Below are 23,343 nucleotides of genomic sequence, written 5' to 3'. Positions count from 1 at the left end.
TGAACCCCCAAAACAACACCAATGCAGTGTCCCTGTTCTATTAATGGGGCAACCACCCTGCCAACACCTCAACCTTAACTGGAGTACGCAACCTTTGACATATGTTAGAACTGTTGTAATTTACCCCTGGGTTGTATTGCTTACTCTCCCTATGCAGCTTCTGCAAAGCATTGCGTAAGCGGGTGTCTACCTCCACATTTGGAACACTCATGCTTATATCTGCTGAATTGCAGTGGGCAAAAGCCTTTCTTAAACACCTAGCTCGCCGTTGTTGCAAGTGTTTGCCTCCTGCCATATGGCCCTGTCCTTTGTAGGACTGGACATTAAAGAAAGGACTGGTATGTAACCGGTAAACCGCTCAATGTATGTGTTTTTGCCAGAGGATGAGTGGAAGACGTCCATTGCAACCACAATTCTGAGTCAACGTCACCACATGGCTTGCCTATACTTAATCTCAACCCCCTACTAAATTCTTCATCTTATCTTAGCCATGCTAATCCTCAAAATCCATGTGTGCTTTTCTGATAATGTCGATTATATATCAAAAAATTGCCTCTGCCCTGTCTACATGCTTTTTGCAATGAATGCTAGCATCATTTAAACAAGCATTGGCAAATCCATTAGGTATCGTCTATGCGAGGTCTAATGGCTTAGTCCATTTTTTTTTTACACATGTTGCATAGCAGCTCGGGTTGCTGTGCAACTTGGCTTACTACACAAACAGTGTGGTCAGAGTGCACATATAGTACTTTGACCTGTTGGCACATGTGTGTGCACACACGCAGGATGATGCTGTATGTATCCACACTCGTACACATACATGTACACACAGACCCAATTTTAATACAGCATTCTAGGAAACTGTGTCGCTGCACTACTGCAATACTGCCACCGTTTTCTGAGGTTTCCATGTGCCAATCCAGAAATAATTATAGCAGTTAATGTTTGGAATGCAGTCATCACATATTAAGAATTTCCTTACAACTTTTGTAGAAGTTTGCTGCTACATTACAGGAAGGTGAGCAGGTGAGTACATTCTCCATTCCCGCTTTCTCAGTAGAAAGAATGGTGAACTAAAAAGGGCAGCCCCTGTAAAGCGGGACAGATGACAGATGGGGATGGTTTTAGCCAAGCAACAGCGTGTTCATGTTGATGTTTAAGGTGCCAATAGCTCAACATTGTCTATACTTATGTGGTGCCTGGCGCAAGGTACAGCTTAGATGTTCATCAAGTGAGAACCACTGGGCATAGCAAAGACTGTTTTGTAAGCAACGAGATTCATTCAGCATTTGGTCTTCGGTTGTAAAGGATAAAGATATTATGTTTTCAATTTGTTAATAAGGTGCTAAGAGGCGAGCAGCGGCTCAATAAATAACATTTATGTTTTCAAAATGCGATTTGCAATGTATGAAACATTTTTTAATCGCAATTTGGGTAATCGCAATTTTTTGTGATTACCTAAATTGCGAATCCATTTAGGGAATCTCAATTTGCGATTCCCTAAATGCTATTCTTGTATTTATATTTGTATTGTATTTGTATTTGTATTGTGATATTGCTTTAAGGAATCGCAAATCACTACCAACTTCAAGTTGATGGATTTCCTAGTAAAATGCACTTTCTTTGATTTTTTTAAAGTGCCATGTGGCGCACATACATGCCCTTAGGGCATGTATGTGTGCCACATGTGCACACATGCGCATTTTAGGAGTGCAACAGGGTGTCCTTTTGAAATCCTTGAAATTGAATGCGCAATTTGCAAGTACCGATTGGATACTCGCAAATTGCGCATGCAATTCCCATTTATTCCTCAGTGCCTCTTGGTCCCTAGCAGTGAATGGGAAGGCATTCCTTAATTGCGACTCGCAAATTGCGAGTCGCTATTAAGGATTGCTAAGGAATCGCTAAGGAATCGCTAAAAAGTTGCGAATTTTCAAATACATCTCGTTTTGCGATTCTCAAATAGAGATTTATTGCAAAACTATTCTGGCCCAAAGACACTTCTCCAGTATTGTATCTTTTAGAGATTCACATGCTTGAATCTTCCCTGTTTTCATGATGGGAGTCCCACGGTAACAGTAAATTGCTGACCCTTATGCCGAGACCGGTGGCAAAAGCGGGTAGACAGACCATTTCACGACTACTGGTGGGGGGCGGTTCTGTGCACTACGGAGCTGCTGCCGCTTCATAGCCTTGTTTTTGCTCCATCCCCGGCCCCCACATATGCACACAGGAACCGGAAGTTAAGTGCGCTTCTTCCGGTGCCAGTGCGGATGTTGCTGGCGGCCGACTCGGCGCTCCCTGCTCCGGTGCCTGTCCGGACCGCACAGCCACTGGAGCGGTAACTGCAACGGACGCGGCCTGCCTCCCGGACGGACCTGGGTGCTGCCCGCAACGGCGCTACGAGGAAGAGCCCCTGAACCAGCACACAGACTGAATGCTGCCCAGAGGGATTGAAGCGGCCTGCAGAGAGCCTCCTGGGCAGTGCGGGGATGCACTGACGGCTCTGCTGGAGGTCTACTGTTTGCCTGCCATTTTGTCTCCTCCTCTACCCTGGACGGGCACACGCTCTGAAGGCCTCTAGGCTTGGGACATGTGAGTGCCACCCACAGGGCCCAAGAGAGCAACCAGACTAGTAGCCTGTCTGTCCTGGCGCAGGAGTCGGCGCTCAACGCAGTTGCAGACCACCTGGTGAGTACCGCATTGGACATCTGGGTCACCAGTGAGTTGGGGCCTGCCCGCCTTAGCGATCCTGCCTGGGGCGGGACCCGGCTTAGCAACGGCTGTAACACTGGCCTGGCATTTACTTTGGGGGAATACCCAGCTGACCAACGAGATCTCCTCCCCAAGCGCCCCCCGCTGCTGATAGGGGGCAAAGTCTCAAGCAGGGCCCGATATCTGTGCAGAAGGGAGAGCTGAGCTGATGCTGGAGATGGGGGCCACGTGTCTCTAGTGTGCCTTGCGAAAGTCTGCGTGACCCACAACACTCCTTAGTCTACGATTACACCAGGCCCCTTATTCGACTGCCAGCACGAGCTGATCTAGGCCTCCCCACGGACGCACGTGTGTGTGTGCGCCTGTGCGTGTATGAAAGACTATGTTCACATTTGTGTGTGCTTGTGCATGTCTGTGCGTGTGATGGTGTTGACATGTATTTGGGTGTTTTTGTATTAGAGCATGTGATTCTATGTATGCTAGTGTTTGTGCGCGCAGATGTTTCTGTATGCATGCTTATGTCTGTGCGTGTGATGGTGTGTGCATGTATTTGAGTGTTTTTGTATTAGCGCATGGGATTGATTGTGTGGTTGTGCGTGTGGATTTTTCTGTATGTGCGCCCTCTGTTCGCGTTTGAGAGTGTGTGCGCACATTTGTTGTGTGCTGGTGCATGTCTGTGCGTGTGATGGTGTGTGTGTGTGTGTGCATGTATTTGTGTGTTCGTCCTTGGGTATTTTTGTTCTGGAGCATGTGATTGTATGTGTGCTTGTGTTTTTTTGATAGTTTCTGTATGTGCGTTTGTGCGTGTCTGCGTGTATATGAGAATGAGCGCATTTGTGTGTGCTTGTGCATGTCTGTGCTTGTGATAGTGTTTGCGTGTGTATGTATTTGGGTGTTTTTGTATTAGAGCATGGGATTTTATTTGTGCTTGTGTTCTTGGATGTTTCTGGCTATGTGCTTGTCTGTGTGCGTCAGTGCGCATATGAGAGTGTGCTCACATTGGTGTGTACTTGTGCATGTCTGTGCGTGTGATGGTGTGTGCACGCTGGATTTGTTATTTTCTGGCGGCCGCTGTCCTGGATATTTACTTTAACTGCCTGATGCCTAACCTTAGGAGGGCCACCAGTGTACAGTGCAGTCCCCTGCCTGACCCCAAGATGGCTTCCATAGTGGTCACCTACACGTTGTTTTACTTCCCTGGACCAAACCTTGAACCTATCCCCTAACCTCCCTACACATCAGGACCTGGAACCTGCGGAACTTACCCCAGACTGTGGAGGCCTAGCGATTTGGCTGATGCCCGGTGGAGCTACCATATAGCTAAAGAGAAGATGGGTTGTTGACTCCCCCTCTCTGCCGTCACCTACCCAGCCGGACCTTGGGCAGATTTTCCCCTCGTCTCTACGTCCTGTCTTCCTCCTACCTCTTTACCCTATCCCCTTATCCTTTCTGCTCCTTTCACCTTGTCCCCTATGTTCTTTAAATGCTTTTCTTGATACTTATGTGACTTTTAACTGATGTAATTTGCAACATTATTGTCCCTCATGTAAAGCACTCTGATTCCATCAGGTCTAGCCAGCGCTATATAATAACTCATTAATTAAATTTGTTCCCATTTAGTACTCTTTCTCTCTTTGTCTACCTCCCTAGCTCCTAGCTCCTATCCACTCTCCCCTGAATCTCTCATCTTGCCTGCTAGACTGCCTAGCCCCCTGTCCTTTGTGCCCTTTGACTAAGCACTCCTTCTCCCCTTGTTGGGGAAAGATCCAATATTTATACTCTGGAGTCTCAGCGTACCCGCTGAGAGAGTCCACTGCACCAAGAGAGCCACTCACAGCTGAGGTATGGTATGGCACCCCTTGCCAAAGCACTCCCTCTCCCCTTTTTGGGGAAGGATCCAGTATGTAGGCCTTGGAGTCTGAGAGACCCCTCTGAGAGAGTCCACTGCGTAAAGGGAGCCTCCCGCAACAGAGATAGGGAAGTGATACCACTTCCCCTGGGATCACAGCTTACTGGACTTTGGACGTTGCTTTGACTCGTCTACCGGTTTGTGTCCCCGTCGCCCTTCCCCTCCTCTTTCCATACGATGTCCTCCACCGTCCCCTTCTCTTTCCCGCCTTCATTACCTGTCTACTTCCCAAGCTCCTTCCACCCTCCCCTGAATCTTTCCCCTTGCCTGCTTTTCCCCTTACTTATTCGTGCTTATTGTTTATCTTGACCTTACAAGTAACTATGTTGCCATGCTCTATAACTGTGTAACCTTTGTAACGATGTAACCTGTAACTATGATCTGATGCTCATCTAAAGCGCTCTGATACCTCCGGGTCTAGCCAGTGCTATATAAAACCTTTAAAATAAATAAATAAAATAAAAATCTCCCTTGAAAATCATTAGCATTTAGTAACCAGTTAACCTCAATAGTTAACAGCCAATCACATCACAGAAATCTGGGTGTGTGGCTGGATTCCACTCTTAGCCTCGATAATCATGCTAAAAAAGTGGCAGCCACTTGTTTTGGAATACTGCGAGGGCTGAGACCCATTTTAAAATTCTTTGATGCCCCCACGAGGCAGCTGGTTTTGCAGGCCACTATTCTATCTCGGCTTGATTACGCCAGCTCGCTTTTGTTGGGGGCGAACCAGGCTGTTATCACCAGGCTACAGCGCGTCCAAAACGCTGCCGCGAGAGCCTTGGTCGGCCTCCCGAGGTTTTGCTCTGTGAGGGAGACCATACAATCTCTACATTGGCTGCCTATGACACAGCAGATTGAGTTTAAAGCTCTGTGCCTGTCTTTTAAGATTCTTAAACAATCTTCCCCCCAAATACTGGAGAATTTGCTCATCCCCTATGTTCCATCACGGGCTCTTAGGTCCTTGGGCCAAAACTTAGTTGTGGTTCCGAGATTTAAGCTTTGCCGAATTGGGGGACGCTCCTACCGAGTTCTAGCTGCTAAGCTATGGAACTCGCTTCCAGTCCAAATTCGGGCACTGGACAATCTGTTGGAGTTCAGGAGAGTTATAAAAACTCACTTGTCCCCTTCTGCATCCTAGGTTCTTTCATTTCTGTTTTTATGTCCCTGTTGTGTGTTGTGTTATGCTTTTTCTTGTCCTAAGCGCCGGGACGCCCCTTTGCTGGGGCAGCCGCGCGCTATAAAAATGTGTATAACATAACAGACCCAGAGTATCCATCCCCTGCAGGGCTACCGTACCTCAGATTTCTTACAGCACGTAATGTGTTAGAGAGTCTCCCTGAACTCTCCCTAGTAACAGTGTTTCTACCTTGACTTTTTCAACTACCAGCTAGAAGTTCCTTTTCCTTCAACCTTCTCTTCAGCTGAGGTGCTGTTGGAAAGTGCCTGTACCTTTTTTCTGCCTTTGCTGCAGAATGTCTGAGTCTAAAAAAAAGATGTTTAGGCCCTGCAAGATTTGTGGAAAGTCCAGGCTTTTCTCTGAAGACCCACATAAGGAGTGCTCATACTGCCTATATCCGGATCAAAAGTACCAGAGACTGTAAGCACAGTCTGACTTTTTCTTAAAAACCCTCAAAGATCGTAGGGAGGACTACTCCTCGGGCTTCAGAAGAGAACATCTGTTAAAGATTCTGACTCAGAGAGTGAGGAGAGGCCCCATACTTCTTCTAGGAAAAGGAAGGAAGAAGATCCTCCTTCTGTCCAGAGATATCCAAAGAAATCAAGATCTCAGAGCAAGGAGTCTTCTGTGGACAAAAGGGCGAAAAAGGAGCAACCTGGCTCTTCTCGTGCCCAGCAAAGATCTGGCTTGCACCTCTATCGGCGCCTCATACTCCTTCATTGACAATCTGCTCGTCAACAGGCTCGTCCACGAGGCATTCTCTGTTTAAGACCGCTGAATCAGGTACACTGTCAATGGTTTCTTCAGCGACATCTACTTTGTTGTTGGTTAGGACGAAGACAGCTGTGGCGTCGACGAAAATGGAGGTAGTGATGTTGTTATTTAGCTGGGTGCGGCGTCGTTGACGAGCGTCTCAGGCCCGTCGACGGGCGTTTCCTCACCAGAGAGGCAGTAACTGGCGCTATCAAAGTTACTGCCTGCGGTCCCGTCGGCGGTCGCATCGATGAGGAAAATGGACATGCCAGTTTCAAGAAAAATTCCATCCTTATTGTAGGATTTTCCAAGATATCTCCGCTATCTCCTGCTCGCCTCCTGGATTTTCATGAATCTGGTGATGAAGGCCCTTATGGTCCTACATACAGCCCTTCACAGCTTAGGGTCAAGTGCCAGGAATCTGAAGAAGAACAACAGCTAGATGACCCTTATGCGTATTTGGAAGGGGAACATTCCTTCTCAGACAGAGATCGCACCAGCCGGAAACGCTTGGACACTTTTCAGGAACATTATCCTTATTATGAGCTGGAAGAGGAGGAATGACAGTAGGAACCCTCCATTAATGTTACAATGTCTCTTGTCATAGACTTACGTCTGATGCTCAGCGACTACTGCAAGCGTTTCCCTGAATCTAATGTTGCTCAAAAGCCTTCTCTTGTACAGGAGGATCCTGTCGTTATTCCTGATATTGAAGCTGCACCTGCACCACTGAAACAGAAATCCTTACCACCCTTGTAGATTCCTTTTCAAACATTGGATAGTGGCGATCAGCAGCTGGAAGAGGGTGAGCTGCAATTGGATTCGGATGTCCATGATGAATGGATAGACTATGTGGCACACATACCTCCTTCTCCCACCCTGCCAGTGGCTGATTGTCTTCCAGCAGATGTCGGCGTCTTCTATGAACTTTTTGAGCTGGCATCTAAACTATTTGATCTCCCTGTGCATTTCAAGGACACTGAGTGCTTCTTATATGATTTCTAGGCAGCCACACAGCAATCCATTAGGGCAATCCCTATTGTTGCCTTCTTGTGGCAGGAAGGCCTTAAGCTGATGAAAACTCCAGCTTCTGTGCCAGCAGTTATCCCAAAATTAGACAAGAAGTACTGGGCGCCTGAGGACTCTCCTCCGTGCCTCATTGGTCCCCCAAAGCCTGATTCCGCGATAATGCAGGCCGCCCAAAGAAGATCTAAGAATTCTGCTTCGCCAGGTACTACTCCGCCAGACAAGGAAGGGCTCAGGTTAGATAAAATCTGAAAGAGATTTTCCGCGCTGGCGGCAACAGCCATTAGGGTCTCCAATGCCATGGCCATCCTTGGAAGGTATGTTAGGCAGATGTGGTCAGACATTTCTCCATTTCTGTAATTTCTGCCTGAAGACAAGAAGAAGGAGGCCAGCAAAATACTCTCAGAGGGTGGGAGAGCCTCATCGGAATCATTGATGTGGCGCTGGACATCTCTTCTACCTCCTTTAGGCAGGTGGCAGGTGCTGCAGTGTTGCGCAGACAGGGATGGCTCAAGGCAACAACATTCTGCCCAGAAGTCCAAGCTAAGGTGCTTGACATGCCGTTTGATGGTGAGTATCTTTTCGGAAAGCATGTGGATGAGGTGCTTCAAGCAATTAAATCAGACACCGATACGGCTAAATCCTTAGCCTATCTACAGCATAAGAATTTTTTTTCTTTTCGAGGAAGGGGCCAATTTACATCTCGGCCCCAGCTTCAGCAGCACTTTCAGCCCTATTATCAGCAGGGCTTCCATCCGCTATATTCAGCGCAGTCCTTTTGGCAGACACCCACACCGGCTTACACAAGAGCTCCAGCATGCAGACATCCCGCATTTGGAGTAAAAGCTCACGATATAAGCAAAAGACAATGAAAATTTTCAGGCACCAGTCACTCCAGTCCCACCCCAATTGGCTCAAAACTGCTCCAAATTCTTCGTTTAATGGAATACCATTTCTTCCGACAGATGGGTGTTAGACGTTTTTAACCATGGTTATATCCTCAAATTTCTCCAACAACCTCCGAATTTCCCTCCACGGAAGACTGCTCACCATCATCTAGCACTTCTCAAAAGAGAAATAAGTCTCCTGCTCGACAAACAGGCAATCGAAGTGGTGCCACACAGTCAATGCAACCTAGGCTTCTACTCTCACTTTTTTCTCATAAAGAAAAAGACAGGAAAATGGAGGCAAATTATGGACCCCAGGTTGTTAACCAAGTTCATCAAAAGTCAACCTTTTTGGATGTTGTTGCTTCAGGAGATTCTTCTCTTGGATTCAGGGGATTAGATGACCTCCCTGGATCTTTTGGATGTGTAGTTCCATATTCCCATTCATCCAAAGTATCGTCACTTTCTCAGGTTCAAGGTGGCAGGGTCCCATTACCAATTCAAAGTGCTGCCTTTCGGAGTAAAAGCAGTGCCCAGGGGTTTCAGTGTCTGGTGCCAGTGGCAGCCTATCCTTGGCATTCCGGACACCAGGTTTCTTTCCCTACCTGGACGACTGGTTGGTCAAGGCCCCATCCTTTCAGAATGCCAAATAGTCCACCAGTGCCTGTCTTTCACTTTTTCACTCCCTGGGTCTCAGTCTCAACAGAGTAAAGTACTCTCTCCTTCTCTCCAGGTTGTTGGTGTTCCTGGGAGGGACATCGGATACCGGTCGCTCAATGGCCTTTCCCACAGAGGAAAGACTCTCACGTCTTCAAGGATAACTCAGTCCCTCTCATCAAGAAGGTGCGTTTCTGTGAGGACTTACAAGTCGACGTTGGGGATGATGTCCGCACAGACAACACAACCACCATGTTTTATCTACATAAACAAGGGGGGACGAGGTCTCTGGCTCTGTCAAGCCAGGTGCAACGGATTTGGAATCGGCTGATTCAACACAACATACCGATGCAAGTTTAGTATGTTTCGGGGGTACTAAACGAATGGACCGATTCCCTCAGCAGGGACACCAAGCTGTGTCACCAATGTGAGATGGATGACGTTCAGCTGGAAAAGGTGTTTCAGTGTTGGGGATTACCAACCCTGGATCTGTTCGCTACTTTACTCATCAAAAAATGTGACTTCTGCACCAGCAGATATACTCAACTAGTTTCTCTGGTGAACGCCATCCATTTTTCTTGGGAAGAAACGTTTGCTTACGCTTTTCTTCCATTCCCAGTAATTCCAAAAGTTCTACAGAAAATCAAACGGGAACCTTGCCACATCATTCTCATTGCTCCGATATGGGCCAGACAGTACTGGTACACTGAGCTGTTTCGCCTATCAGATTCTTCTCTGATCCGTCTTCAACCAACGGAACATCTCCTTTCCATGGATCAAGGCCAAGTGGTTCATCTGCAGATTCACTCACTTCACTTGTCGGCCTGGCTCCTCTCCACACGGAGTTTGGTGACTTAATGATCTCTGAGGAGTGCCGTTTGATACTTAGAAAAGCCTGAGCTCTCTCCACTGTCAAGTGTTACTCAGCTGAATGGAAAAGATACTGTTCCTGGTGTGCAAAGCACTCTTGTCATCATCTCTCGTCTCCTCCAGAGGACGTTTTGCCGTATCTCTTGTCTCTGGCCAATGCTGGTCTTTCTCACTCAATGATTGAAGTTTATTCAGCGGAAATTTCTAGATATAGGAGACATTCAAATCAGTTGTCTTTATGGTCCAACAGACTAGTGAAAGAATTTATGAAAAGTCAGTTTAGAGCTTATCCACCAATGCGACCTTCTCCGGTTCTCTGGCAACTGTACATTGTTTTGTCGCATCTCATGAGATCAACATTAGAGCCAATTCACAAGTGCGATTTGAAGTATCTCTCATGGAAGGTGGCTTTTCTCTAAGCCATCACATCTGCTAGATGTATTAGTGAAATTCAGGCCTTCGCTGCAATGGAACCTTACCTGCACTTTCAACAGGACAGGGTGGTGCTCCGTACAAATCCTTCATCCATCCCTAAATTACCTACCACGTTCCATCTAAATGAACCAGTGGTCCTGCCTTCCTTTTTTCCTGCTCTGTCTTCACCAGCAGGAAGAGCTCTCCCTTCTCTGGACCTCAAACGATGCCTGAAGTTTTACTTACAAAGGACAAGACTCTTTCGTAAATCTATCCAACTCCTCATCGCCTTCTCTGCCCTTAGGAAGGGTCAGGCTTTGAATAGACAGTTTAGGGTCATCCACACCCCTACATTTTTTACTTCCTCCTTAGGAATGGGCGTGAGACCCAGAGTCTTGGGCTACCACGCTGAGGACCTGATGGAAGGGGACTTCCCTATGACCCTGGACCTCAGTTTTACCGCCGTTCAGCTTAAGGCGAATACTTGGCATCCAGGAAGCAAGGTCCCTCAGACAGGAAGAGAACTGGATGGCTGAATCGTCTAAAGCTGCGTGTCGTCCGCATAGGACACAATGTTGACATTGTGTTTTTCCACAATTTCTTCCAGGGGTCCGATGTAAAGATTAAAAAGAGTTGGGGTGAAAACTGAGCCCTGTGGGACCCCTTGTGAGAGTGGAATGCATTTGGACATATGCAGACGCTGTGCAACTTGAAAAATGTAATCTCGAAGGAAGGAAGACATCCACTTTAGAACTGCTCCCTCCAGCCCGCCTGACCAAAGTCAGACTGAAATCCTTTGAGAGAATCTTTCCAAAATATTTTCTGCAGCACATTTCAGAGCCTGTGTTTTGAATTCTACTAGGCAGCGAATAGCTGTTTTCTTACCTTCTTCTTGAAGATTTGGTGGAAGGAGAGGCTGTCACCTTAGCACTACATTCCCTTGTAAATAACATTCTGTGTGTACAAGTGTTGTTTTTCGGCAATTTGTTATTTTTTTCCTCAAACCGAAAATAAGTTACATTGATTAGCAATGTGTGCTCTTCTGCTAGCACTACTCTTCAACTCATTAATATTTAGTTCTAGCTCTGACTAGCACAGCAATGTCCTCACTTTATGGGGTGTTGATTTTTCTTTACAATATAGGGCTTAAATACTAACAGTTTACATGCTTGCTTTAGGCGTTTCCTTTTGTTATCGAGGAATATGCAGACACTGGTTTCTCCATTACAAAAGCACTGCAGCATAACTGTAATTAACAAGCTTTCAGTTGTTTACCCATCTGATTGTTAAGATTTGAATTAGGCCTGCAAATACACCATAGATTGTAAAGATGTTGTTCTCCTAAAACAACTGTACTATTGTGATTTTCCAATGTACTTTAGCCACAACCAGAAACTTCCCAACTCCCTGCTGATGCACCTTCCTTCTGCCTGTGCACGTCTACAACACGAAGCAACCACTGCCCAGTGTGAAGACCAGGCGGCCTTGTGGCGCTTTGTGTTCAAGGGTTCTGCATTGAATAAACCAAAACCTCAAAATGCAATAAAACCCCTTGTAGTGCAAGCAGATGACTGCTTCTGCAAGGCAGAGGCACAGGCTCTCAAGTATAGGCTAATAGGCCTATAGTTAGATGGCAATAGGGGACAACCTTTTTTATGGATAGGCACTATCTCTGCACCACGCCAGCTATCCGGCGGGTCCATGCCCTTTAAAATGGTATTGAACAGAACACATAGATATGGGGCCCATATTTTTGGTTCTGACTGAAATAGATCCCCTGGAAGCTTATCTAAACCGGGCGCCTTGTTAGGTAGTAGCTTGGCGATAGCAAGTTCAACCTCAACAGGAGTTATGTCCCAAACCCCCACCAATCGATGCTCATGATGGAGGCTTGTGTTTGAGATTGGTGGATCGTCCCGAACCCCCATCAATCGATGCTCATGGTGGAGGCTTATGTTTAAGATTAGTGGGTCGTCCCGAACCCCCACCAATCAATGCTCATGGTGGAGGCTTATATTTGAGGTCAATGGATAATCTTTACCCGAATGTGCATACAGGAATCCAAAATGTGCATCCCACACTGCTGGTGCTATGTTGGGTTCTGACGCTAATGTTGATCTTCCCTCCTTCCCCATAACGCTAACTATTGCCCAAAAAGATTTTGTGTCCTTACGCTGAAGGGCAGTTCTGAGATCATCTCATCTATTGGCTTCCTAATCTTTCTTCTCAGATTGGTTGACCTGCTTGTGCTTCAACCGAAGTTGTTTTATCCTTGGCTTGTCCCTAGCCTTTACAGCTTCCAACAAATCTGTTTTGGCTTTACGACAAGTAGCATTATACCAGGATGGTCTGAGTCCAATTTTACCTTTTTGCTTCCTTCCGGGTAGAACACACCAAACAGCTTAGAAGTCAACTGTTTGTGTATTTCTATCGGCCTGTCGTCCATGCCTACCTGTGTACAAAATGTCCCAACCTCAGCCATTTCTCTGAGGTATGGGACGACCTGCTGGTATATGTGTGCTAATTTATTTGGGGAGTCTTGTATGTGAGGCCATTTTACTCTCCGCCTGTTGTTATGTAACAGGAGAGGTTGAGGAATTAGGTCGGGCACTGATGCGGGGTTGGACAGACCCCAACTCCCTGGTTTAAGTGTCATAACTAGAGAGTTATGGTCACTGTCTTTTCTCTGATTAATCTGAAAGTCCAGCACCCTATCCCATGATCTAGATTCGACCAGAATGTAATCAATAGTCGAGTTTTGCCCTTCTCTATTGAAGGAGGATAGGCCAGGTCTGTCCTATTTTGTCCTCCTGTTACAGGCCCTCAATGAGAAAGACAAGGTGAACGAGTTTATTTGGAGGACCAGCGGCGTCCATTGTCTAACAGGTGAAATCTGGGGTTCCGGAATATGCCAGTATCCTCATCATCTAGGTCATCAGCGCTTGCATTAGTAAGAGGCTCAAACTGGCAATTAAAATCGCCCCCTAGGATTAGGATGGTTTCGGGGTCGAGAGTTAGTATATAGTCCCTCAGTTGGTCAATGACTCTAGATTCCTGCCCACACTGTGTTGGCCTTGAGTAAGATATTAATTAGGGCGATTTGTATGTTAGCTAGGAGAGTTAGGAGAACACATTGTATATCTAGGGAATTGGTTTGTAACGGCTCTGCTTTGGCACCCAGGTGCGTACCCACCCAAATGCTTAATCCATCCGACGGTCTACCCCTGCCCCTCGTTGTGGCCAGTATACTAAAGGTGGCAAAACCTCTCCTTTGGTTGTTTTCCAGAGCGCATTTCTCCTGCATTAGACAAACAGCATGCTTCTCTACAAACGAACCCCAATCTGGGCAAAATAATTTGTACTTGATATCAGCTAGGTTCCAAGAGAGAATTTTAATATTACCATTTACCTCCCGCACTTGGGATTTCTTTTGAACCATAGTACAACTGGGATCACCAACTGGTAAATCATCGGTATACGTCCCCTCCCTCCCAGGGTCATGCCCTTCTTCGCTATGCTCGCTATCGTGGCCCCTTCCCGTTACTAAAATGGCTCCCCTGCTTCTTTGTCCCACCTGTATGACTGAAGGAGGGGCGCCAGGCAATGCACCATCGTGCTTGCTCCTGCAGCTTCCCCCACCATTACCCGAATTTGCCTCCAAGATACTGTCACCCCCCTGTAAGCTAAGTAGGGTGATAGGGCGTTCAACAACCACCATACCTTCCCTAGCTTCTGGTGGATCCATTTCATCAACATTGTGGGATGGGGACAAACTACTCCGCAACCGTCAGTCTACTTGGTCCAAAACACTAAATCTGTTACTGTGACAAAACCTTGCCAACACAGGGGTGAAATTTTTGTCTCCCTTTCAGTTAGCATTCCCTGCCTGGACATTGTGACCCGGAGTCTCCCCTTCCCCCCAGAACTGCCCTCTTCTAGAGAAATTGGGATTGGGATTGGTGAGAGTGGCCGGATAGAAATAGGTTAGGGGAAATGATTGAATTTGCGTTACTGGACATACTGGAGCCCAGTTACATATATGCTCCACGGCCCTTCTGTTCCTAAAATTAATTATGACGCAATCACCCTGAATAGTTTTTACGCTAGGCCCCACCCAATCCACTCCTCGGGCGAAAAGGATTTCACTAGATACCTGGTTGGGAAGTGGCCTATTATAATTCAGCCAGTGGATGCATTTGTTTTTAAGCTCGCTGTAGACCTCATTTTTTCCCTGGCTTAAAACAGGAACCCCTGTAAGTACCATCACATATGGTGTAGACTCGGGAGGGAGATCTATACATGGTAATGCTTGCCTAGATACATCATGTGTCGTGGCGCTGTTAGTTGGAGTTTGTTGTTTCTTTACCCCTCTGTCCCCCCCCCCTTTCCACACTTCTATTCACTGCTAGATCATTAGTCACAACAGTGTCACTAGATTGGATTGGAAGCTCAACAGGTAATACAGTGGGGGCGGATGATACAGCTACGTTATTGGGGGCAAGCGGGATTGGAGTGTAACAACCTGTATATATTTGCCCAGACAACCCCTCTGTGTTACCAGTACCACCTTCAACCCGCATACCACCCTCTACCTGTGCGTAAACAAGCAATAATTCAAGGTGCGAGAGTCTGTCTTCTATGGAGTTAAGTCTATCGTAGATAGGAAGACATGACTTTGTAAATATGATTTCCAATTTAGACCAGAAGTCTTCTCCAAACTCGGTAGGGGATACATCACCAATGCTTGGTGTAGCCATAGTCACATGTTCAGTAAGCTGGGGTACATCAGGACTAGGTACAGTTCTTATTGACGGACTTACCCCCTGTGGGGGTTGGGGTCTGGTAAGCGAGGTACGCCACTACCTTTAGTCTGGGATAAACTGTTTTATTCGATATGGGCGTTTAAACAGCAAGAATAACACAGTGTCCAATGAGTTTCAACAGGTTCAGGTTCCGGTGCGTTCTCCTTTTCCCGGGCTTCTGACGTCCTCCGGTCAGGTCTAGTGGGTCACAGCTTCAGGCTCGAAAACAAAAGAAAAGAGACAGCCGCGTTAGGGGCTGAGACCGGAGTTCAAGGAAAGGGAGGCGGGCAGGGGTGTGAGGGATCACCGGGACAGCTACCCCACCTAACCAGCGGATAACGTGAAGGGAAATGGGGTACAGTGACCACCCTCAAACTACCCCGTCCCACCCTGTGCTTTAAACAACCCCTGTAAGCGGCCCCGTACCTTGCGGAGCCACACTTCTCCCCTGGAAGTGTGGCAGGGCGGCTCGTGATACCGTTGGCCTCCTGGCTTGTCGGGTCTCGGCTCCGGTGATTCGAGCAGCGGTTCTTCGGCGCTTCCTCCTTCTTCGTCCGTGGCGTTCTCCTCGTGGACCGGCTGGCTTCCTCGAGATTCCGCGCTGTCAAACGGGGACGATCCTTCCTTAAACGCCCCCTGCTCCTCTGATTGGAAGGTTGCAGCCGACGTCCGCTCAGCTGATTGGCCTAATGCAGAGAATGCCGTGGAACACACCCCCACCGTCACGGGAGGCTGGCAGTACGGCGGGGTCAGTGAAGACATGGCCGGCGAACCCCAGGAAACGTCCAAGGGAGCCTGCGGACGGGGTGAAAAGGGAGAAACGTTAGCTGGAACACCCCGTCCGGTACAGTCAGGGAGCACATCCGAGGTAGGGAACCCGTCCTCGTGACACATCCCACCCTCAGGATTGACCCGATCGGGGGAAAGAGGAAAACGAGAAAGGAAGTCAACATTCCCCTGCAGAGAACCCTTTCGATGACGGAACTCAATCTGGTAGGGCTGCAAAGCCAAGAACCAACGCAGGATACGGTCATTGTTACCCCTGTTACGCTGGAGCCAGGTCAAAGGAGCATGGTCCGTATACAGCACAAATGGACGTCCCTCGAGGTAATATCTCAGTTTCTCTACACCCCAACGTACAGCCAGGCACTCTTTCTCAATAGTGGAATATGCCTGCTCCCTAGGAAACAGCTTCCGGCTGATAAAGAGAACAGGCCTCTCCATCCCCTGTTCATCCACCTGAGAAAGAACAGCCCCGATGCCCACCCCTGAAGCGTCCGTCTGGAGGATGAACGGTTTGAGGAAATCAGGGGAAACAAGCACAGGGGAAGAAGTGAGAGCATCCTTCAAGGCCTGGAAAGCAGAAGCGTGGATGACCGAGGGGTGTGGGAGTTTAGAAGACTTGACATGCTTGCCAAGGAGATCAGTGAGCGGACCGGCCAGATTAGCAAACTGAGCAATGAACCGGCGATAATATCCCACCAACCCCAAGAACGCTCTGAGTTCCTTTTTCGTGGAAGGATAGGGCAAAGCTTTGATAGCATCGAGTTTTTCGGTCTGGGGTTTGATCTGTCCATCGCCTAGGAGGTATCCTAGATATTTGACTTGATAGAAAGCAAAGCGGGACTTCTTTGCATTGATGTGCAGATTGGCTTCCTTTAGACTAGATAATATCTTCTCTAGATGTAGCATATGATCTTCCCATGTCTTGCTAAACACTACGATATCGTCTAGGTAAGCTGAGGCGTACTGCAAGTGAGGAGCTAACAGGGTGTCCATGACTCTCTGGAATGTCGCAGGTGCCCCATGCAACCCAAAGGGGAGTACTGTGAAGTGGTAATGACCAGAAGGAGTGGAGAAGGCCGTTTTTCCATGTCTCCGGGTGCAAGGGGTATCTGCCAATATCCCTTGGTGAGGTCTATAGTGGTGATATAACGAGCCTCACCAAGGCGCTCCAGGAGTTCATCCACCCTAGGTAAGGGATAAGCGTCTTGTTTAGAAACCCTATTAACGGCCCTGAAATCAATGCAAAAATGGATGCTGCCATCCGGTTTCGGTACCAATACCACTGGTGAGCACCAATCACTGTGGGAAGGTACTATGATCCCGGATTTTAACATGCTCTGTACCTCTGCTTGGAATGCTACACATCTTGCTTCCGGAATCCGGTAGGGTTTTTGCTTTACAACTGTGTTGGGGGGCGTGGGTATGTAGTGTTTTGCCAAATGAGTGCGCCCCGGCTGGTCCGAGAACACTTCGGAATAGGAAAGGAGTAAGGACTCAACGTCTTTCTGTTGGTCAGGAGACAGGTCGGGATTGACAGGGGCATCCCTGACTGTATGACTCGCCTCAGTCACAGGAGACACTACATTGACTGTCTGCGGGGGTTTTCCTAGCCATTTCTTTAGGAGATTGATATGGTACATTTGGGTTTTACTTCTTCCCAACTGTACTAAGTATGTCGTGCGTCCTATTTTCCGCAGGATTTTGAAGGGACCCTGCCACTCCTTCTTCATCTTATGGGTGGAGGAGGGCAATAAGATCAGAACCCAATCATCTACATCCAACACCCTTACTTTCGTACCCCTGTCATAAAGGGTTTTCTGTTTGGTTTGGGCTATGGCCAAATGGTCGTGGGCAAGCGTTCTGAGTTTATGCAACCTGCTTTGTAATTGCCGAGTATAGTCTAACAGGGCCTCAGCTTCTTGGGATCCCTCAGCTTCCCAACTGTCTTTTGTTATCTCAAGAAGCGTTCTAGGGGATCTTCCAAACAGTAGCTCAAAGGGAGAGGTACCGAGACTAGATTGCTTCTGGCTACGCAGGACAAAGAGAGCGAGAGGTAGTAACTGGTCCCAGTTTTTCCCATCACCTGAAAGGAGTTTTTTTAAGGTTAACTTAAGGGAGCCGTTGTAGCGCTCAACCAATCCGTCTGTCTGGGGATGATATAAAGACGTTTTAATGTGTTTAATGTTCAACTGTACACATACCTGTTGCATTAAACGGGAAACAAACGGAGTGCCCTGATCGGTAACTATTTCCCTTGGGAATCCCATGCGAGAGAACACCTCCACTAACCTCTGGGCTATCGCTGCTGAAGTAGCGGCCTTAAGGGGGAAAGCCTCAGGATAACGTGTGGCATAATCAACCAACACAAGAGCGTATTGATGTCCTCGGGATGACTTTGGCAAGGGGCCGATTAGGTCCATACCTATGCGGTCAAAGGGGACCCCAATGATAGGCATGGGCACCAACGGAACCGGGGGAGGAGTGTACGGGTTCCGTTTCTGACATATTCTGCACTCTTGGCAATATTTCTGGACTTGGGCGTATATACCTGGCCAAAAGAAGTGTCGCAATATGGCCTGCCCTGTTTTTTCCACCCCAGAGTGACCAGCTAACAAATGAGCATGTCCGAAAAACAATATCTGGTCACGGAAATCGTTTGGGACCAGCAACTGGGGCTCAGCGTCGGCTTTAGCGAGCCGATAGAGCAGGCCGTTTTTCTCGATGAACGTAGGATACCGTGTGGTGGACGGATCCTGTGCACCCCGTGCGACCTGCCATGCATTAGTGAGACTTGCGTCGTTTAATTGGGCTGTTCTAAAGTGGGTGTCCCTGGCCCAGGGTTCGGCTGCTAACAAGGCATCACGAGGAGGAGACAAGTGTTGGAGAGTGTCTAACAATAGGTCATTAAAGGAGGGGTTATCCGTCCCTATGATAATGGGTTCTGGTAGGCGAGACATAACCCCTACGGTGACTTCCATTCCTTTCCCTGAGGGTGTATGTAACGTGACTTTGGCTACGGGATACTCCTTAACGTCCCCATGGACACAGCGAATGCTGACTTGTTTCCCCGGGATAAGAGAGGTTTGTTCTACGTACTCCTCTTTGATAACAGAGTGCTTACAACCTGAATCTAACAAAGCCCTGATAAAAGTTCCGTTCAGAGAAACCCGTACATAGAATGTGGATCCGGTTTCTTGTGCATACAGGATGGACCTGGGGGCGTAGCTCACGTCCATGGGTTCCTCTTCTCTTTCCTTCTTTTTCCTACAGAATCGGGCGATATGACCCCACTCTCCACAGTCATAACACTGGGGTCCTGAGTTTGGTAGCTCAGGGCGCGAAAACCGCAGCCGTGGGGGTTCCGCTACTGGTTTTTGGACTTTTCTTTCTATTTTGAGGGGTGGTATGGTTTTGGTTGGTTTCTCAGGTTCTCTCATATAGGGTTTACCCTGAGCCCGCGAATAACAAGTCGCCATTTCGATGGCATGTTCCAACGTTAGGCCCGCATGTTGTTTAAGCCACCTCTGCGTGCCATAGGGAAGGGCGTCGATGAATTGTTCAAGATATATTTTATTCATGACGGCGTCAATGTTCCCTTCCTGGGGTTTCAACCATAGGTCAGCGGATTCCTTCAATTTGAAAAACAATGTCTTTGGTAGATCCCCGGGAGTCCCTTTTTCCTGGCGGAATCGTAGTCGATAGGTTTCTTCATCGACCCCCAACCTGTCTAGGATGTACTGTTTCACAACTGCATAAGCGGTGGTACCGTCTCGATTTACTGTTTGGTACGCTGCCTGAGCCTCCCCAATTAACAATGGTGCTAAATAGAAAGGCCACCTATCCCCCGGCCAGGAACTAGCTCTTGCGGCCCTCTCGAAATTCAAAAAGAAGGCAAGGGGATCCTCTCCTGTAGTAAACTTTTGTAGGGGAACTACCGTGCCTGGGGGTGGGGCAGTTGCTCTCCCTTGGCTTATCACAGTCATTAATTGAGTCTGTCCTTCTGCCAGCTTCATTATGTTCTCTGATTGGCTCTGTATGGCTTGGGAAAACGTAGTACGGTCTGCCTCCATTTGGGTCAGGAGGTTTTCCATTCTGTTTCGAATGGGGCGGTTCCCTGAGGGATCCGAGTCACGGCACCACTTGTGGGGGTTGGGGTCTGGTAAGCGAGGTACGCCACTACCTTTAGTCTGGGATAAACTGTTTTATTCGATATGGGCGTTTAAACAGCAAGAATAACACAGTGTCCAATGAGTTTCAACAGGTTCAGGTTCCGGTGCGTTCTCCTTTTCCCGGGCTTCTGACGTCCTCCGGTCAGGTCTAGTGGGTCACAGCTTCAGGCTCGAAAACAAAAGAAAAGAGACAGCCGCGTTAGGGGCTGAGACCGGAGTTCAAGGAAAGGGAGGCGGGCAGGGGTGTGAGGGATCACCGGGACAGCTACCCCACCTAACCAGCGGATAACGTGAAGGGAAATGGGGTACAGTGACCACCCTCAAACTACCCCGTCCCACCCTGTGCTTTAAACAACCCCTGTAAGCGGCCCCGTACCTTGCGGAGCCACACTTCTCCCCTGGAAGTGTGGCAGGGCGGCTCGTGATACCGTTGGCCTCCTGGCTTGTCGGGTCTCGGCTCCGGTGATTCGAGCAGCGGTTCTTCGGCGCTTCCTCCTTCTTCGTCCGTGGCGTTCTCCTCGTGGACCGGCTGGCTTCCTCGAGATTCCGCGCTGTCAAACGGGGACGATCCTTCCTTAAACGCCCCCTGCTCCTCTGATTGGAAGGTTGCAGCCGACGTCCGCTCAGCTGATTGGCCTAATGCAGAGAATGCCGTGGAACACACCCCCACCGTCACGGGAGGCTGGCAGTACGGCGGGGTCAGTGAAGACATGGCCGGCGAACCCCAGGAAACGTCCAAGGGAGCCTGCGGACGGGGTGAAAAGGGAGAAACGTTAGCTGGAACACCCCGTCCGGTACAGTCAGGGAGCACATCCGAGGTAGGGAACCCGTCCTCGTGCCACCCTCATATTGCTACATTTCTGAATTTTCGCGTTTCTATTTTTCAGTGTGGCCCCTCCACGCTTCCTTTTGGCTATTGGGTCTGGTCCCGGATGATGAGCCCCCGCTTTAGAGCTAGATGCAGGCCGTTTTTGCAGTCTCTGAATTGGTAGTCCGGGTGCTCGTCATTTCGCAACGAAGTGCATAAATCGATTGATACGACGTCCGTGTTAGTAAAGGGACCAGGCAACCCACCAGCAGCTTGAAGTGACTGATTACCCCCGCCAATATGACCCAAAGACACAACATCAGTGGTTAGTTGTTGGACTGGTGACGGCACTTGGGCCAGCATGCCCATTGACGACCGTTTGTCAAAAGCGGGCTCCATTGAGAGCCTTTTTCGGTCATTTCAATTTCGTGTGCCAACACGGAGGATGCCCTGGTTAAAAACTGGTCCAATGTGCCCACAATAGACCCACCTGGTATAGTCTTCCTGCCCTTTCCCACCTTAGTGGTAGTCATTGTCTGTGGCAGTTAGAGTTAGAATGCCAGGCTGCAGTCGCTCCGCTAGTTGGCACCAACAAGGATACAAACAGAAATGAAGATACCAGGGCTGTCTAATTATCCGACCTGTGAGCACTAGATCTTCCTATAAGGATTGAGGATTAGAAAATGAATGAAAGGGTGGTGACCCGTCCCGTCCTCATCCGTGCTTGGACGGGCTCAAACGGGCTCGCCGCACGCGTCCCGCATAGCGGGGGCCAGGAGCCGTGAAATAGCGCTGTGGGTGGGCGGGGCTTAATTCTGTCCCAGGTGTGCGTGGCCAAAGGGCTCCTGGTCCTTGTAGTCCCTGGACTCCAAATGCGGCAAGGAAACAACCAGCGTGAACTCCGGCCACGATCCGTGAAATAGCGCTGAGGGTGGGCGGGGCTTAATTCCGTCCCAGGTGTGCGCGGCCAAAGTGCTCCTGGTCCTCATAGTCCCTGGACTCCAAATGCGGCAAGGAAACAATCAGCGTGAACTCCGGATGCGAGCGGCCCCCGCTAGCCGTGAAATAGCGCTGAGGGTGGGCGGGGCTTAATTCTGTCCCAGGTGTGCGTGGACTAAGTGCTCCCGGTCCTCGTAGTCCCTGGACTCCAAATGCGGCAAGGAAACAACCAGCGTGAACTCCGGCTGCGAGCGGCAGAAGAGAAACAACTCCCACTGTATCATGCCTGCATTAGGCTCTGCTACGTATTTACAAACAAGTAGTCTGGAAGGATTGCAGGCTCATTCTACCAGGGCCAAAGCTGCTGCCACTTCGTTGCATTCATGGTCCCTATCTTGGACATTTGCCAGGCGGCTGCGTCAGCATCCCTCCCTGCGTTCACAAAGCATTATTTCCTGCACAGGCGGGTTCACCGGAAGGGGCATTTTGCCTGCTGCGTCCTGCTGGACCTTCTAGTTTGAGTCCATTCACAGACCCACATCCAAATAGGTATTGCTGTGGTATCTATTCGAAAGGTGATGCGAATGTGGCTAGAAGTCTCTATCAGAAGAACAAGTTACTTACCTTCGATAACGCTCTGTCTGGTAAAGTCTCTTTCTAGCCACAGATTCCTCACCGACCCTCTCATCCTCCCCTTTCTGTGATAGAACTCTATTCTGTAATAAGCTCCCAAGTCTAGGAATTTGCACACTGTCTACCAATTTGCTTGAGGGTTTCTGTGTCTGGTAGTACAGGCAATCTTAAAAGTAACTGACAGCCACGAGAGTGGCGCCGATATAGGCCTTGCATAACATTTCAGAAGCTGATCAGCGTCATTGCAGAGCCGCAAACGCCACTTTACCACACGCAGAGGTACTGTTGAAAAGTTTCTGGATCCAGTCTGAAGCCTGGTGAATATTCAGTAGGTGAGTAATCTGTGAATAGATAATCTACCAGAAAGCGTGTTCCCGAAAGTAAGTAACTTGCTCAGTGCTCTCAAAACACACTGTTTTATCTAAGGGCATGTTAATGCTGTTTATATATCTATATTAACACACTGGGGATTCCCAGCCTAATGTTGGGGAAGGATTCAGGTATGTGAATCTCTGAAATATACCAGCGCTGCAGAAATGTAGTTACAGGTAGGCAATTTTTTCCTTACAATATGAAATGCCGAATGCATCGGTTCTGAAAGTTAAAGTTACTTTTTCATTTATTTAGACAACAGATTACATCAACGCAAGTTTTATGGATGGATATAAGAGGAAAAATGCGTATATAGCAACACAAGGTATGGATTAATCATATCTATTGCCAGAATGACCACATATGCAAGAGCAATTCCTTTCCCCTCAGTTTTTAAGTGTCTGTTTTTGTGTGATGCATTTT

At 48.3% G+C, this 23,343-nt stretch overlaps 1 protein-coding gene across 2 annotated transcripts in view; it reads left to right on the top strand.

Moving 5' to 3' along the window:
• The window catches only part of LOC144818684 (tyrosine-protein phosphatase non-receptor type 9-like), a 960,088-nt gene that overhangs the window by 720,138 nt on the left and 216,607 nt on the right, over positions 1 to 23,343 (top strand). For both annotated transcript variants that reach the window (XM_078676335.1, XM_078676336.1), the window contains one exon: positions 23,176 to 23,245. In XM_078676335.1, coding sequence (XP_078532461.1) covers positions 23,176 to 23,245 — 70 coding nt within the window. The remainder of the gene's footprint in view (positions 1 to 23,175; positions 23,246 to 23,343) is intronic.

Source organism: Lissotriton helveticus, chromosome 2_1, assembly GCF_964261635.1.
Source record: "Lissotriton helveticus chromosome 2_1, aLisHel1.1, whole genome shotgun sequence".
NCBI classification, from domain to species: domain Eukaryota; kingdom Metazoa; phylum Chordata; class Amphibia; order Caudata; family Salamandridae; genus Lissotriton; species Lissotriton helveticus.
The sequence above is the reverse complement of the archived record's forward strand: the minus strand, read 5'-3'. Positions and strand labels throughout refer to the sequence as shown.